The sequence below is a fragment of the Ursus maritimus genome, unplaced genomic scaffold (assembly GCF_017311325.1).
Source record: "Ursus maritimus isolate PB19 unplaced genomic scaffold, ASM1731132v1 scaffold_28, whole genome shotgun sequence".
Taxonomy (NCBI): domain Eukaryota; kingdom Metazoa; phylum Chordata; class Mammalia; order Carnivora; family Ursidae; genus Ursus; species Ursus maritimus.
The window spans coordinates 1,077,867-1,092,983 of NW_024425341.1; the positions used below are offsets into that span (position 1 = coordinate 1,077,867).

At 49.5% G+C, this 15,117-nt stretch overlaps 1 protein-coding gene across 5 annotated transcripts in view; it reads right to left on the reverse strand.

The window, feature by feature from the left end:
• Positions 1-460: 460 nt before the first annotated feature.
• CSGALNACT1 (chondroitin sulfate N-acetylgalactosaminyltransferase 1) overlaps positions 461-15,117 on the reverse strand; it is a 326,516-nt gene continuing 311,859 nt past the window's right edge. For all 5 annotated transcript variants that reach the window (XM_040643187.1, XM_040643186.1, XM_040643188.1 and 2 more), the window contains 4 exons: positions 14,100-14,278; positions 13,109-13,203; positions 4,613-4,694; positions 461-2,357 (listed from right to left, as the gene is read on the reverse strand). In XM_040643187.1, the coding sequence (XP_040499121.1) occupies positions 2,068-2,357; positions 4,613-4,694; positions 13,109-13,203; positions 14,100-14,278 (646 nt within the window). In that variant the 3' untranslated portion in view covers positions 461-2,067. The remainder of the gene's footprint in view (positions 2,358-4,612; positions 4,695-13,108; positions 13,204-14,099; positions 14,279-15,117) is intronic.

Below are 15,117 nucleotides of genomic sequence, written 5' to 3' on the forward strand. Positions count from 1 at the left end.
GCAAGAGAGGCCAGACGTGCCCTGAATCTCTAGTATCAACCCTTGGGTATGAAAAGATGAAACCCAGTTAGAAAGGGACCTTAGAAATCATTTCTCAATTTCTTCTAACTAAATAGGACAAGTAAAATGTATTAGCAGCCAGGTTGCTCCTTGTGGTTCTCTCCTTCTAGACCAGTGGTCCTCAAGCAGGGGGGTGGTTTTGTGCCCTCCCTCCAGGGGACATTTGGCAATGACTGGAGACGTTTGGTTGTCCACCTGGGTGAGAGATACTCAGGGACCCAGTGGGTGAAGGCCAGAGGTGCTGCTAAATAGCCTAGCGCACAGGACAGCCCCTCCCCCCACACACAACAAAGAACGGTCTAGCCCAAAATTTCTGTAGCAGGAACCCTGCTCTCTGCACATAAAGCAAAGTTTTCCCTAAACTAAAGACATGGCATTCTTGCTCCAAGAAGAAATCATATCCACAAATCACATTTTATTAGCTGTCCAATGCCACCTTTCCATTCATGTCCTGTGTTTTAATTAAATTTTATGAACTACTAGTACAAATCAATACAATGCTTTTTTTTTTTTTACACACCAACAGCTCGAATGTTCTTGAAGCCTTTAAACAATGAGTTGACTGGGCACACAGAAGGCAAGGACTCACAGATAATTAGCTCATGCATCTGGTGCTGGCTAATAAATAATTTTCACACGAATGTAGAAACTGCTCAATGTTAATTGTATTTTTTTTACATAGTTGGAAACTGTAATAAAATGCAATTTTCAGAAGCATCTTGGCGACTAAGTAGAACTGTTTCATTTAAAAAATAGTTAAGTTACTTTCCCCTAGACTGGGGTGGGGGGACGTGTAGCAAAATCTTCCATCCCACTTGACCCTGGCAGATGGAGTGATCTTTCACAAGATACGTTTTCTGCGTTTCTTTTCATAAAAGCCAGCAGCCAGGAAGAGCACCCTGCTTTGAAAAAAGATAGTTTGGTTCACACAGTATACTTTGGTTTATTTAAACAGGTAAGAAAGTGGTCCCCGGTTCTCCTGAGGAGAAAATGTTTTCTCTGACTTTTGAATAAATCAAGATATTACCAGTCTGAATGAGTTTCCTTTTCTGTTAAGGTAAAAAGTGTATCTTTCTTTCCCTCCAGTGTTCAGTTGCTCCTCGTGGGAAATACTCTTCGGATAAAGTCTGATATATCAGTAGCCCCACACCATGACTTCCAGGTGACCAAAGGTCTGACATTCAGTGTCTGACGGGATCAGCAATTGGCATGTCCTTGGATATGGGGCTCAATCTGAACTAAAAGTTCTCATAATACATCTACAAGTATTTTCTTAAAAGATATAAAAATGTATGCTAACTTGTGCTCTCTTAGTAAGGCTTGCAAATTGGTAATTAAATAAGCAGAATATAACTCATAAGCAAAAAAAGTGCATTTTTAAATAAAATTAAGAAGTGGGGATGGTTAAAACTATAATAAAAAAGATGAGCAGATTATTTTTGGTTAATCTTAGATGGAAATGACACAACAGTTTCTTTTTTTTCCTTTTGAGTCCATTTGGTTTTGCTTAATATACTCACAAGAATCGCCACGAGTGTGTCTCGGACTCTCACGAGCATTCCCGGGCACTAGCGCCCTCCCCACGTAATCATTCATATGGGGAGACATGTGCCTGCCTCTCACTCCAAAGAACTTTTTTATAAAACTGATCTTCATTTGTGACTATTTCAGTGAGCACAAAAGCTCTCACTTTGCTGTAAACACAATCAAAACGTCCACGCCATTGGGCTTATAACCTCACAATCAGTCTGCCTTTGTCAGACGCTGCGCGGGATGCATTCGGGCTAATTTTGCAGGCAAAGTGGGGGGTTTTAATTCCTGTTGCGTCCAGCCAAATAGGCAGAGAGAAATCAGAGGCTCTCTCCCCTCCTCTCTTTTACTAATCAGTCAAATTCTTTTTTTTTTTCTTTTGCCCTTTAGGGAAATCTTTTCCTTGTCACCGTCACGTGTTCAGTAATCACAAAAGGGAAAAAACTAAAACGGCTCGCCAGATCTATCCCTGGGAGTTCATGTTTTTTTGCTGCTCGTCTTCTGTTTCTGTTTGCGAAGGTGAGCCTCTATCTCGTGCCTGAAGACCAGCATCCCCAGCTGCCCGTGGGAAGCCTCGTTCATGGCCTTGGACTGCATGCACATCTTGTACTGCTCGGGGGCCAGCTCGTCCACGCAGTGCTTCTCGTGCCAGAGGTGGAAGAGCCCCCGCACAGGTGTCCGCACCACGATGAGGTTGCTGTGCAGATACTTGCGATAGAGGTGCACGTCCTCTCCGCCCCAGCCTTTGATGTCCAAGTCAAAGCCACCTGTCGGGACAGAACACACCGCTGAACCAAGCCACGCGGCCCCCACCCGATCTAGATTTGCTTTCCCAGTCTGCACCAGCACAGCACTTTGCATGGAGAAAAGAAGCACTTAGGGGAGACGTTTCACTGCCCCTGCGAATGAGGAGAGTGTCCCTCCGGGAAAGAGGATTCAGACATCCTGAACGGAGGACTTCACGGCAGTGACAGCCAGCACCAGCCCCCGAGATCACAGGACTGCAAAGAGCGTTCGTTCCCAGCACCTGCCTGCTTTCAGGAGCTAGCAGCAATGCCAAGGAATGGCCTGAGACCCGCAAGGAAAACTGCAGCCGCCCGACTTTCCTACTGGAAACCTTTGGATGTAAACTCTTGTTTCTGTTTGAATGTGGCCTCCTGTCATTCAAACAGAGTGAAGCAGAGGCTTGCCGCCTGAGAGAGTAACAGGCTCTCAGCATGAAAAAAATTACATCCCACAAAACAGTCTGCCTTTCATGGACTGAAATGGTCCCGAAAGCTGTGTGTCCACCCCAGGCTGGTGACTTGAGTCATGTTTAAGAGACTGGCCTCGCCGTGTTGAGGTTCTGCTCAGAAAATCTGGCTTCACTTCATAGTGGACTCCTTCAGAGTGAGTAATGGTCCCCTGAAGGCTCACCTTTGTAAACTGAGATGCCCACGTTTTTTCTTAACCTAAAGCCCACCATGAGCCAAACAGAAGCAGAGAAGACTTGCCCCTTTTTGTCATGTTCCTTTCTCACCTAGGAGATTGATTTAACTCCTACGAGAGACAGTGATGTCGTCCTCAACACCTGTCATCAAAGCCACCGTGTAGCCCGCAAGCTGCGCTGCTCTGAGCAAGGCCGTCCCTGAGCCCAGAAGGGGAGCTCATGCATGGGGAAAACTGCAGCCTGCCCATGGCTGGGCTCAGGATGCAAGTGATCTGTGGGACCTGCCCCCCAAGTTGGGCAGGTGTATGATATTGAGTCAGGGGTCTGGAATCTGAGTCTTGTTTCAGCCACTTCACCTCTCTTGAGTTGTTGTTTCTTTATCCCGAAATGAACTAGATGTCCTAACCAAATGAGAGTCCTGTAAGGGGCGGTGTTTGCTTAGCTGTAACTGATTTGTTATCATTGCTATTGTTATAAATTATTAAGTAGAAAGTGCAAAAGATGCCTACAAATAAATACAAGATAGCAAAGAATGAGCGGTTCTGAGGTCACATCACTGGCTCACGGAGGAAGGGCACCCTCGCCAGCCTACCATTCCCACATGTTTCAACTGCAGCCATGCCCCATCTTTAGGAAAATCCAATTTATTATAAATTCAAATTTGATAAACATACACCACAAAATAATCTTTTCTCATACATAGAGCAAGGAAACACAGAGTTTCCTGAAATGGAAACCTGCTTTAGAGAGAAAGATGGGGGCAGGGAGACGGAAGTCTCCGTGCTCTGTGAGGGCAGCGCTGCCCTGACCCAAAGCCAGGGTCCACTCTGAGCCCGAGCCCACGATCAGTTTTTGGCTCGTTCATCCCTGCCCTGGTCATGTATGATCCATAATTCTGTTCTGTTTTGAGGCCCATCAGCAGGTGCCACTGTGGGAAGTGGGGTGGTATTTCCAAGGGGGACAGGAAATGCCCTGTTCTCATCCCGCATCCCTCACTCGCTGTGCGGTCCCTTTGCCCTTTGGTCTCTTCAGCTGCAACCTGTGGACCTTTCCTCTCGGTGCTCTGAGAACCCGTGTGTGTGTGTGTTGACTACACACTCCGTCAGAGCTTGAAGTAGTAAGTGGAATTTTCAAAGGTTCTGCAGAGAGAAATTTGAATCTTTTCCGGTATGTGATTTTCCCAAATTCCCCATGTTGTCCTTCTTTTTCTTCAGTGGCTCCCGCTACTGTGGAGGCCCAGAATGTTCTGCATGAGGGGGACCAGAGCCAGAGCTAGGTTGGAAGGGGGCACCGGCAGGGTGGGGGAGGACTTGCTTCACAGCTGCCTTCCTGCCCCTGCCTTGCCCTCAGATTGTGTGCCGCACTGGGGTGACCGAGAGGGTCTGCTGGAGATCAGAGGGGCTCGTGCGTCCACACTCCCAAGCCTCGGCCCGGTCCAGCCTCCGAGTCCATGACAAGAGGATCGGCCTATTCTTAGGAAACGGCACCACCTTTGCCACGCGACTCCGGGAACCTGCCCCGCTCCCTCCTGGGCCGCTGACGGCCTCTGGGTGGCAGCAGAGGCGCGGACTTGCCGCCAGCCGGGCGACTCACCTATGTTGATGAAGTCTGACCGGTACTGACAGGTCATCCCAAATCCAAAGTCTCTCCAGAATCCAGTCTCCTTCTTTATGACCTGCAGGAAGAGCACTGTCATTTGAGAGGCGAGGACAGAGTGGGGAAAGTAGAGAGTGTTCACACACTTGGTAAGCGCTGTTAAATAGGGCGCCCACCCCACCACCGACACAGAGCCGTCCGCACAACCCGTGTGGGAAACGCAGCTGGATCTGAGTCCTTTCAGACGGTTAGGAATACACTGGACTCACCAGTTCCAGAATGGGCCTTGTGATTTTTGGCACCTCTGTTTGGAATGTTTCTAGGGTGTAGGCATGAAAACACACACACACACACACACACACACACACACACACACACGAACCAGGAGAGCAAGTTTTTGAGCAGCGCCATGGAAAAGCCACCTACGTGTCTGGCCCGACACCAGTGCCAGAGAGAATTGGAGGCCTTGGCCCTTCACACAGGGCCGGGCAGGGAGCCAGCAAAGGGCTCAGGAAGTGAGAACAGGGAGAGAACAAGTCAGAATTCAGCTGCTCCGGCACAGGGCGCACACAGGACTCCCTCGGGGGCACAAAGAAAACCCGAGAAGGCCGTGTGCTCCTTGGGCTCTGCTAACTCTCACTTGCCGAGGTAAAGGGCACCGAGAGTCCAGGTTCTGAAGAAACACTGTCCATTCATCTTTAAGCTATTTTAAAACCAGACTGCTCCCAAAAGCATCTGCAGTGCTGCCGAGCTGCGGGGCTGCCGAGAGGCCATCCAAGCAGCGACCGCCTTCAAACAGCGAGACCTGGTCCTGCTCAGTCTCTTGCTCTGCAAGGAAATTTCCACGTATTTGCCAAAGCAGCAAGACTTTTAAAGACGTTTGTTTAATTTTTGGGCTGAGGTAATTCTGGGGCTTGTTTTGAGACCTTAATAGTTCGATTTCATTCTTGAGGTTAATATAGGTGCTTAGTGGAGAAAGTCCCCTCCCGGGGAAGGGAAAGGGAGGCCGAAGCAGGTCCCCATCCCCTGGGATTTCTGCCTCTTCTGCCTGCAAGGCCTGGCTCCCTTCGCGGCCCATCAGAGACAGTGTGTAGCAGGGGAGGGGCACCAGCGTCTCCTCCCAACTTGACCACTGGCTGGCTTTGCGGCCTCAGGCAAGTCCCTCACTTCTTTTAGCCTCTATTTTCTTTCTTATAAATGAGGAGGTCGAGGCACACCTGGATGGCTCAGCCGGTTAAGCATCTGACCCCTGATTTCAGCTCAGGTCATGATCTCAGGGTCCTGGGATGGGAACCTCACATCAGGCTCCCTGCTCAGAAGGGAGTTGGTTCTTCCTCTCCCCCTGCCCCTCCCCCTGCTTGTGCTTGCTCTCCCTCTCTTTCTCTCTCAAATAAGTAAGTAAAATCTTTTAAAAAGAAACAAATAAAATAAGTGAGGAGGTTGAGCTAAATCTCCACAAAGGTCTCTTCCAGCTCTACTATCCAAACATCTATCCTCACTGCTCTTCCGCCTTCCCCAAGTTTCAAGTTATCTCCACCACAGCCTCAATTATATTCCATATATGGCTCATGGAAGGACTGTGAACTTATAAATTCTTTTGCTCTGTAATCCCTGAAACCATCTCATCTTCACTACAACCTCCGCGTAGACGTTGCCTGCACCGAGTGAACACGCCCGCGTCAGGGCTGCTGACGGAAAATAAGGACCGAGAGAGGTTTGGTCGGTTTGCGTTGTCCCAGCAGATGTGCTCCAATTCTTCTTCGAACAAAGGCCTGTTATATGGTATCTCCCAAGTGACAGGCAATTTCATTAGTATCAACTGGTAAGATTTTGCAGGAAAGGAAAGTTTGGGAAAATCTCCACGGAGTCATTTTTTAAAACACAGTTTCTGTTTCATAGCAGGTACACGGTTTCTGTCGCAGCTAATGGCTTAATACGCTTTCTGCTGGCCAGGACGCAAACAGACAAGTCCTCTAAGCTTCTGGATAAGAATGGAGTCACAGAGAGGTGCCAGGAACCAAACTTCCGGCATTTGGCTGAAGTCTATACGGAATCTAAACAAGAACGCTCCAAACAGGAAGAACAATGGGCCAGGGCTTGGGAAGAAACACAAGAGGGCTTCCAGGAGGTGGCCGCCCACACCTGGGCTGTGGACGCAGTGCCCGGCAAGGCTGAGCAAGGTAAAGAGTGACCCTCACCTGGGGACAGCAGGACAGACACAAACTGATTTATGAGCTGGGGAACGCACTCTATAAACACTTATCAATGTCAGCTTTAAAGTTGGCAAGCCAGGAAAAGCCACTATCTAAAGTGCTCCTTGAGACTGAGCCCTGGGTGGAAACGGGTTTGATCACATCTGTGGCCTAGAACGTCAGGCCGAGAGGGAGTTCACTTCTGACAGGCCCTACCACCCACAGCTATGCCAAGTCACTGGCATCATACCCTCGACCAGCAGCCTCTCTGAGAATGAGCGCTCTCAAGCGTGCATCATATCACAGCACGTTCCAATTTAAAACCCTGCAGGGGCTTTAACTGCGTTCTCACTAATGCCACTGGAATAAAACCCAGAGAAAACCGCTAGCCTGTGAAGGTCCTATGTGACCCAACCCCTGCCTGCCTCGTCCATCTCATCCCCTCATACAGAATCGCCTTCCATTCTGTCCCTTGGACACACCAGGCTCCCAGGTCTCTAAGGCCGGACACTTACAGACCCCTGACCTGGGTCACCTTTTCCCTGCTCACCGCTGGGCTCTGCTCCAATGTCACTTGCCTAGAGCAGTCATCCTGACCCTCCCAGCCAGTGTCAGCACACACCCCCACCCCCGTCACCACCATGTCACTCTCCAACCTGTCAGCTGGTTTATTTTCTCTGTAACACTTAACGGCTCTCTGAAAATACCCTGCTGATGCATTTGTTCCTCTCTTTTCTGTCTTCACCTACCACCAGGGCCTTGGGCTCATTCACAGCCCCCAGATTACTGTGCAGTACACAGCAGATGCTCAATAAATGCTTCTCCAATGAGAAAACGAGGAGCACTCCTAGGGCAGAGAGGGCTCCATGCCAGTGGAAACAGACATGGTTCAAGCAGGGAATTCTTGAGTGGGTCAGCAAAGGCCTAGGAATTCCAGTGGGAAAACTCAGAATTGTATGGCTTCGGACAAACAGATAAATATGTTTTCACCTTCCTGGGCTCTAAGCAGAGGGCTCTCCTGCTTACAGCCTCCGCCCCAGGCCCGAGAAGCTCCACTGCTCTCTTCAAGCTTTGAAAAGATATACACCAATGATGTTTACTACAACAGAGGAGGAAGAAACCCTCAAATAAAGATCCTATGTTGAAAGAAAAACACCTTCTGTCCCAAATTTCAAGTGCTATCCTCACTTTAAAAAATGTCTCTCAAGGGCTGGCCTCCTCTCAACTCTCTGCAGCCCCCTTCTCTCCCCACCTTAGATCTCCGCAGAGCACTGCAGGGCATGAACACGGCACAAAGGACAGTTGTCAAGCCCGCTCTCCCACAGGAAGTTTCCAGACCCACAGCTCTGTGGGTGATTCACATGACGGGGGTGATTGTTTTCTACTGCGACCAGGGCACAAAGCCCAAATCAGCGTCTCTCCCCAGAGATGTGGGAAGGCGGCGCCCTGCAGCTGCGCGGGGAGCTGGAGGCAGTCAGCGCCTGTGGGTTTAATGGCGCTGACTTGGACAACTGCCCGCGAAGCAATCTGGGCCCTGAAATAAAATAAATAACAAATACTCAGGCAGAGTATTTCCTCTACATCAAAGACAGCCTCCCAAGCTCCGAGGTTGCGTTTGTCCAGGCTCACATTCACGGGTAACGCCAGGGGCACACCCCCCGCCCCCAACCCCGGGCAGCCCACAGGCCCCACGCTCACAGGGCATCCTGCCTGCTTTAATGCTCTTGACATTCTTAGGAATTCTTGAACCAGGGCCCTGCACTTTCACTGTGTCCTGGGCCACACCAACTCTGCAGCCAGTCCTGCCCGTGAGCAGCAGACACCCTGAGCTTCAGGGGCTTTGGCGGCTGGGTTGGGGTGCCCCCTGCCCCTGCCCTGTACATTCCTTATTATCCGGGCCCGGAGGGAGGCTGCATGGGGTATGCACGTGCCTTATAGTGTGCAGGTAGAATGACTTGCCCAGGCTAACTCAGCCAGTTGGGGCTGAGCCCAGACCAACACCAGGATTGCTGGGACAATTTCCATTTCTTGAGCAATACATTATTCCAGAGGCACAGCTTTTGCAGAATTGTTCTAAGAATGGACTCAGAGGTCACGTCCTCCAAGATCTGTATTAACCCATGTTTCCCCACAAGTCTTCTTTTACTGGTGTCTGCTTAAAAAGAATAAAGTGTCTTCTGAAGTGTATCACGCTGGACAAGGAATCATCCAGGTTCCCTAGTCTAGGAATCTACACCTAAAGCTACACTCTATGCCCTTCTGGAAGCACTCTGAGGCCAAAGAACCCGGCCCTGCCACTCAGCATCCTCAGCCCCGTCCCCATCACACAGGGCAGGCCTTGAGTTCCCGACCCTCCCACTCGGCAATCCGAGCAAGTGACTTGTGCCTCTGAGCTTCAGGGTTTCGTCTGTGAAACAAGCAAGATCATGCCGCTTCACCCTACTGGCTATTCCACGAAGTACTGGGGGCACCGTGCTGGCCTCCGAGAGGCGGCAGTGCATCTGTTAATGCTACTCTTGGTACTCAGCGAGTGCCTATTTCCCGAACATATCGAAGCAAACTAAAAGGATGGACTGTGCCCCGTCAGCAAGCTTCAGACATTTAAATCGAAATGCAGATTAGTGGCAAAATACTTCTTGGAAGAGGGGAGACAGGCAGGGTGTAGAATCAGAGAAGGTGAGGATGGGAGTCAGTATACCACTTACACCCTGGACAGAGTAGCACAGAGTCACTGGACTTAATTGATGGGGGGGGGATTGCAGAGCGGACTGAGCTGTCAGGCACCGAGGGCATCTCCTGGTGAGGAGAGGGCCCCGAGGGGGAAGCCAGCACACGGAGACTCGGGGTGGGTATGATCGCCTGGTGGAGCTGCCAGCTGGGGCGTCTATGGAGGGGGACCATGCGCCAGGTGCTGGGGTTTGCAGCCATTTCCTCGGTCATCAGTTTCAAAGTCAGCGTGGGGAGCAGTTAATCCCAACAAGGCATCAAGACTGGCAGTGCTGTGCGGGAGCCGGTCCCACCCAGCTCACCAGGGCTGTGTAAGCCTCTGCCTGCTCAGCAGTCAGTGACGTCACGGGGGGCCTCCACCAAGCCGCGGTGGGAGTACTGACGGCGTGGAAAATGGCCAACACGATGAATCAGGGCTTCTTCTCCCCCTCCTTTCAGACAGTGGATTGTTACACATTTACCAGCACACCACTGGCTTCGGGCCGGAAAAGATGATTTAAAATGGGATTAATCTGTGTTTTGGAAATGTATCTCTGGCAGAGGGTGAAGGAAAGACCGGATGATAGGGGAGGGAAAGGGTCTACAGACGGAGGAGGCGGGAGGCTCCGGCAGTGGCCCCAGCGTGAACAAGGCTTGAACCGGAAAAGTGGAATGTCTACAGTTAATAATTATTTAAATCGGAGTCATTCCTTTCTCTCTGAGCTGTTTCTCCACTAAAGCATCAGCAAGTTTTATCTCAGGCTTAGAAATCAAGAAATTAATTGTTAGCATAAAACTCCATGGTTTCACATACTTCTTATTATTAATGGTCTGCACTCAAAAGTAAAGTAGTCTGAATACACACACACACACACACACACACACACACAAACACCATGAATGTGGCTTCTGGCTTTAGTCTGAAGGCAAAGTGTTACCCAACAGCAGTGACCGGCATGGGGACTGACGAGGTCACGTTCTTGGGGCTGCTCCCACAGCTGTCCTGTGTTTGCGTCCGTGAGTGCTTTTTGTCACGGCTGCATTCGGGGTCTGTGTTCTCCCCCACCTTGAGGCTGTTGTATTCCAGGGGTGGCTCTCAAGACTACCTACAGATCTCAGATCTCTCCCGACTGAGCCAAAATGAACCCTTGCTAGGAAGTCTCTCCTAACCTAACCATCCCTAACCATCTCTTTTTATTTTATACCTTCTCAGCACCTACACATTCTGTCTCCATTAAGTTAATTTTTGTAGCTTGATGTTCTCCTTTGGAATTTTTGTCAGATCATTTCCTTTATATTTCAGCCCTCATCTAGAGCCTAAGCCAATCTGCTTCCACTGCACAAGGGTAAGGAAAACTGCTTTGGGCCTGAGTTCTGCTACTGGCTGGTTGTGTGAATCTCGGTCAAGTCTACAAAAACAAGACAGTAAAGTCACTTCCCCAGTCACTTCCGAGCATACGAAACCGTTTCAGTTTGTCTGACTTCTCCAGGATGTCCAGGCTAGTTCTCTGCAGGCAGCAAGAGCTCCAGAAATGGCTCATTCACTTCCGAGCATACGAAACCGTTTCAGTTTGTCTGACTTCTCCAGGATGTCCAGGCTAGTTCTCTGCAGGCAGCAAGAGCTCCAGAAATGGCTCATTCAAAAACAAACATAATCAACACTTTCCTTCCGTGGATGGAGAAGCCCCTGTGTCTCAGAGACAACTGCTGTGTTTCTCTGGACCGAATCATCAGTGAACACCGAACCTTAACGCAGCCGATCTGCTCTACGAAAGCTCTAAGGTGCCCTGGGAAGTAAATGTCCCCAGTTGCAGGATAATTCTGAGGCTCTAGTTACGGACACAGCAATCTGAGTTCTGCTTCTGCCCGACCATTAATTCTCGGGATGTGAGAAACTGGCTTAACCGTATCACAGCTCTAGCTTCCCTTCACACCTGCTTCTCTGCAGGAACGGTAATAAAGGGATAAGACTTAAAGTGTGAAATGAAAAGAATTCCTTGCATGCAAATAAGAGCTTTATGAGTTTGAAGTTGAAACATTAATCACATTTGATGTCAAATGTAAAGAAGTACTTTACTTAAAACCAAAAGAATTTATATTCTGATTGGTTGAAAGAAAATAAACCCTGTATCCCATTTCCCCTCAAGCCCTATTGGAAGCTTAGAACTCACGGAAAGGAAAGAAGGTTTGTGTCTCAACAGAAGCGATATCAGATAAAAGCTGATTCTTGGGGAATGACAAACTCCTACTGTTGACATATACAGCACACATACACATACGGTTACACAAACAGATAGTCAGTGTATCTGTGATACCGGAATTTCACTGGGGGAAGAAAGAACTCTATTATTACCACACCAGGCAGCATGGGCCCAAAGCGAAACCAGGCTGGGATGGGTGAGGTGCGAACGTCATCCAGCCTCAGGGAACCCAAGCTGAGACCTTCTGGAAAAGATCACTGTATCAGCTGCCAGAGGTTTACTGAAGGATGGGGCTAGAGAGAACAGGTTTTGCTACTTCTGGAAGCTTAAAGACAGAATCAGTCCTCCAAAAGAATGTCAAAGAACACATGTTTTCAGTGGAAATCAATTTACTCTCCCATTGCAAAGAAGCATGAGAGACTTGGTTCCTTCCCATCTTCACATTCACACGGCAGATTTCCGTTCTCCACCGTTAGATGTACTTACTGGGAAGAGGCACGGCTTTGCCTCAAGAGGAGACAGAGACACTCAAGGTGCTGAAGAACAGACAGCCCAAGGTCTGCTGTCTCCAGGTAGCCTGAGCTGGAATGCAGCTTAGACACACCCAGCTGATCTCCCTGCAGGAAGAGGTCACAGTCCCAAGCTGGGGTTGACAACAATGGGGAATTTCATCTCAGAAGAGTATGCCTACGTGTGTCACAGCGACCCTCTCCTGGCTTTACGTCACCCTCCTGTTGCCCAAGCTGTTCTCTGTTAAATGGGCTCACTGCCACGGCCGCCGCCACCGCCACCGCCACCTCCAAGCCCACTCAGCGTACAGAGATCCTTGGTGGCTGTGTGGTCTCACTCTCCATGACCTGTGCAGCCAGGATGGTAGCAGAGCCCCTCCAGCGTTCCTTCAAGGGACAGCTTGCTGGTGCCCATGCCTCAGAGGGACTGGGCTTTGTGGGGACGGCAGCGTGATGGGACAGGCACTGGATCTGCTCCTTGTTCTGCCACTGACTCCTTCACCATGTGACCTGGGGCGAACCACCCCTTTCTGGCTTCTGTCTGCCATCTCTCACCTTTCTTATCTGGGAGTGCTTGTGATAACAGAGCGAAAATGTGCTGCATCCATAAGGCAATATTCCTAGTTTCCAAAAACCATCTAAGAAAACTATGAAGGTGTGAAATTACTGTAAGGTACTGTTCCTATTTATTTTCCACTTTTAAATATTGCAAGCACTTCTAATGAACAAGATGCAGGGAGCAAAGGCCAGAACATCTGCCAAACTTAAAAATTACTATGGGAATCAATCCACAGATTTCCACTCACCTTTACTCATGGTCAGGTGCCCCTGGTAATGAAAGACATGAAACAGCCTCACAGAGACACCTGCGGGGTAATTACTCACCAGCTGCTGTTCTAAGGGAGGCACTGCGTCGTGATGGCCGTATATTATGCCAGGATTGTACTGACTGAAAAGGACCGGATAAAATACCTTCTTCCCTGCAAACCAGAAAACAAACATTCACTTAAAGCAACAGACAAAACTATTAGGCTGGTTCACTTATAGTCACGGAAATATCCCAAGTGTTTGCATCCACTTTTTCTTTTCTTATCACTCAACCCTAAAACAGATCTTGGAAGTTCTGCACACCTAGACCAGATAGACAGACTCTAATACCTCTGACCTCCTAGCACAGACATGGTGCTCAAAATACTGACCGTCAGTGGCTCTGGCACTGAGTGTCCCCCAACAGGGGTAGGGTGAGAGACAGTTCTGGTGCCCCTCCCCCCGCAGACATTAACCCTTTAACTGCTGGCTTGTGGGGAGTCCGAAGGTGGCCAGAGGGGCCAGGGTGACTTCAGGCAGCAGGAGTAGATCCAGGGACCCCAGGGTACTTGCTCTTGACTGGCTTACACGGAAGAGCTTCAATTTTAACAGTAGTTATCAGCTGGATATCAGCCTTAGTTCGAGTCAAACTCTATGAAAATCGTTTTCCTGTTGTGGGTTCTTTCTGCTCTGAGCCCTTTCTCCCTCAGTACACGCCCGCAGCCACTCCTTTCCCTTTACTTTCAGACAGCTTCCCAGCCCCTGTCCTCCCACCACACTTTCTCCCGTGGATGTTCACTAGGGCCGGCCTCCCAGCTGCAAATGGAAAAGGGGTTAGAGACTCGAGCTTAGGACAAAGAATCCCACAATTACGTGGCTGACAGGCCCACACTGACATCAAAGGAGAAATCAAACCAGAGAATTTTCCTTTTCTTTGTCACTGGGGTAAAATCGGGCCAGTGCAGAAGCAGGACATCAGAGGGAACTGTGAAGGAGTGAGTGTGAGTGTGACCGAGCTTAACACCTCCATGGGGGAGAGAAAGCAAGAGCCGACTCCAGAGACCCTGACCTGGCTGTGTATTCAGCCTGCACGTATTGAGGAATTCGGAGGTGAAGTAGATGTCGACGTCACAGAAAAAGAGAAGGACGTTGCTTCCTTTCCAGAAGCGGGCTCCAACATCAAGTCCCTTTCCCCGAGAAAACTCTCCGTTCAGCGGGATGAAGGTAAAGTTCCTGAAGTTGGCAGCTCTAAAAGGGAAGACCAGATACAGTCACTCATGAGCTCATGTGCCCAGGCGGAGAAAATCCCCTGGAAAACACAGGACCAGGGCCCATCCACATCGTGCCACGTAGCTTTTGTAACCATGAGGGCACTGAGACTACCAGGGAGGTATAGAATGACCCAGACTCACTGGCAGCTCGCTGAGATGAAAGGTACCAGGAACACTCAGTGAAGTTTTAACACCAACTTATTTCTTCTTTCTCTAGCAATTTCCCCATAGTGAAAACTTTACTGTTACAGCTAATGGATATTCTCTAATGGATAGAGAAACTTGAACCCGTGGAGACTAGGTGAACAGAACCCAGGACAACCTCCACGCCTCCCGAGCCACCTGAATGAAACCACTGGGCCAAAGAAATAAAATCACACTGGAATGGCCCCACCTAGTGTCTTGTCATCTGTATGTGACTCAAGACCAGGCATGACGGTCTTGATGTATGTCTATCCCCAGATTTAAACCTGGACTCCTTCCCCACCTTCAGATAAAGCAAGAGAGCACAGCAGGAAAAGTGACGGACTTGGATTCAGGTCACTAAGGCTGTCCCAGGCCTGACTCTCCTACAGATTAACTCTGTGATCTAGGTCAGCCCATTAATACCCTGGAAGCTCAGTGGCCTCACCTGCAAAATGGGAATAATAACACCTTAACTACCTCCCCACAGAGTTATTAGTTAGATCAACCCTGCCAAGAGCATAAAGCAGTACGTAAGCACCAGCTCTCGCCGTCCTCAGCCCGGGCAAGGATCCCCAGGCCTGTGGTGGTAAAGCCAAGCAAGACATTTCTTCATTGGGCTCTCCTTTCCCA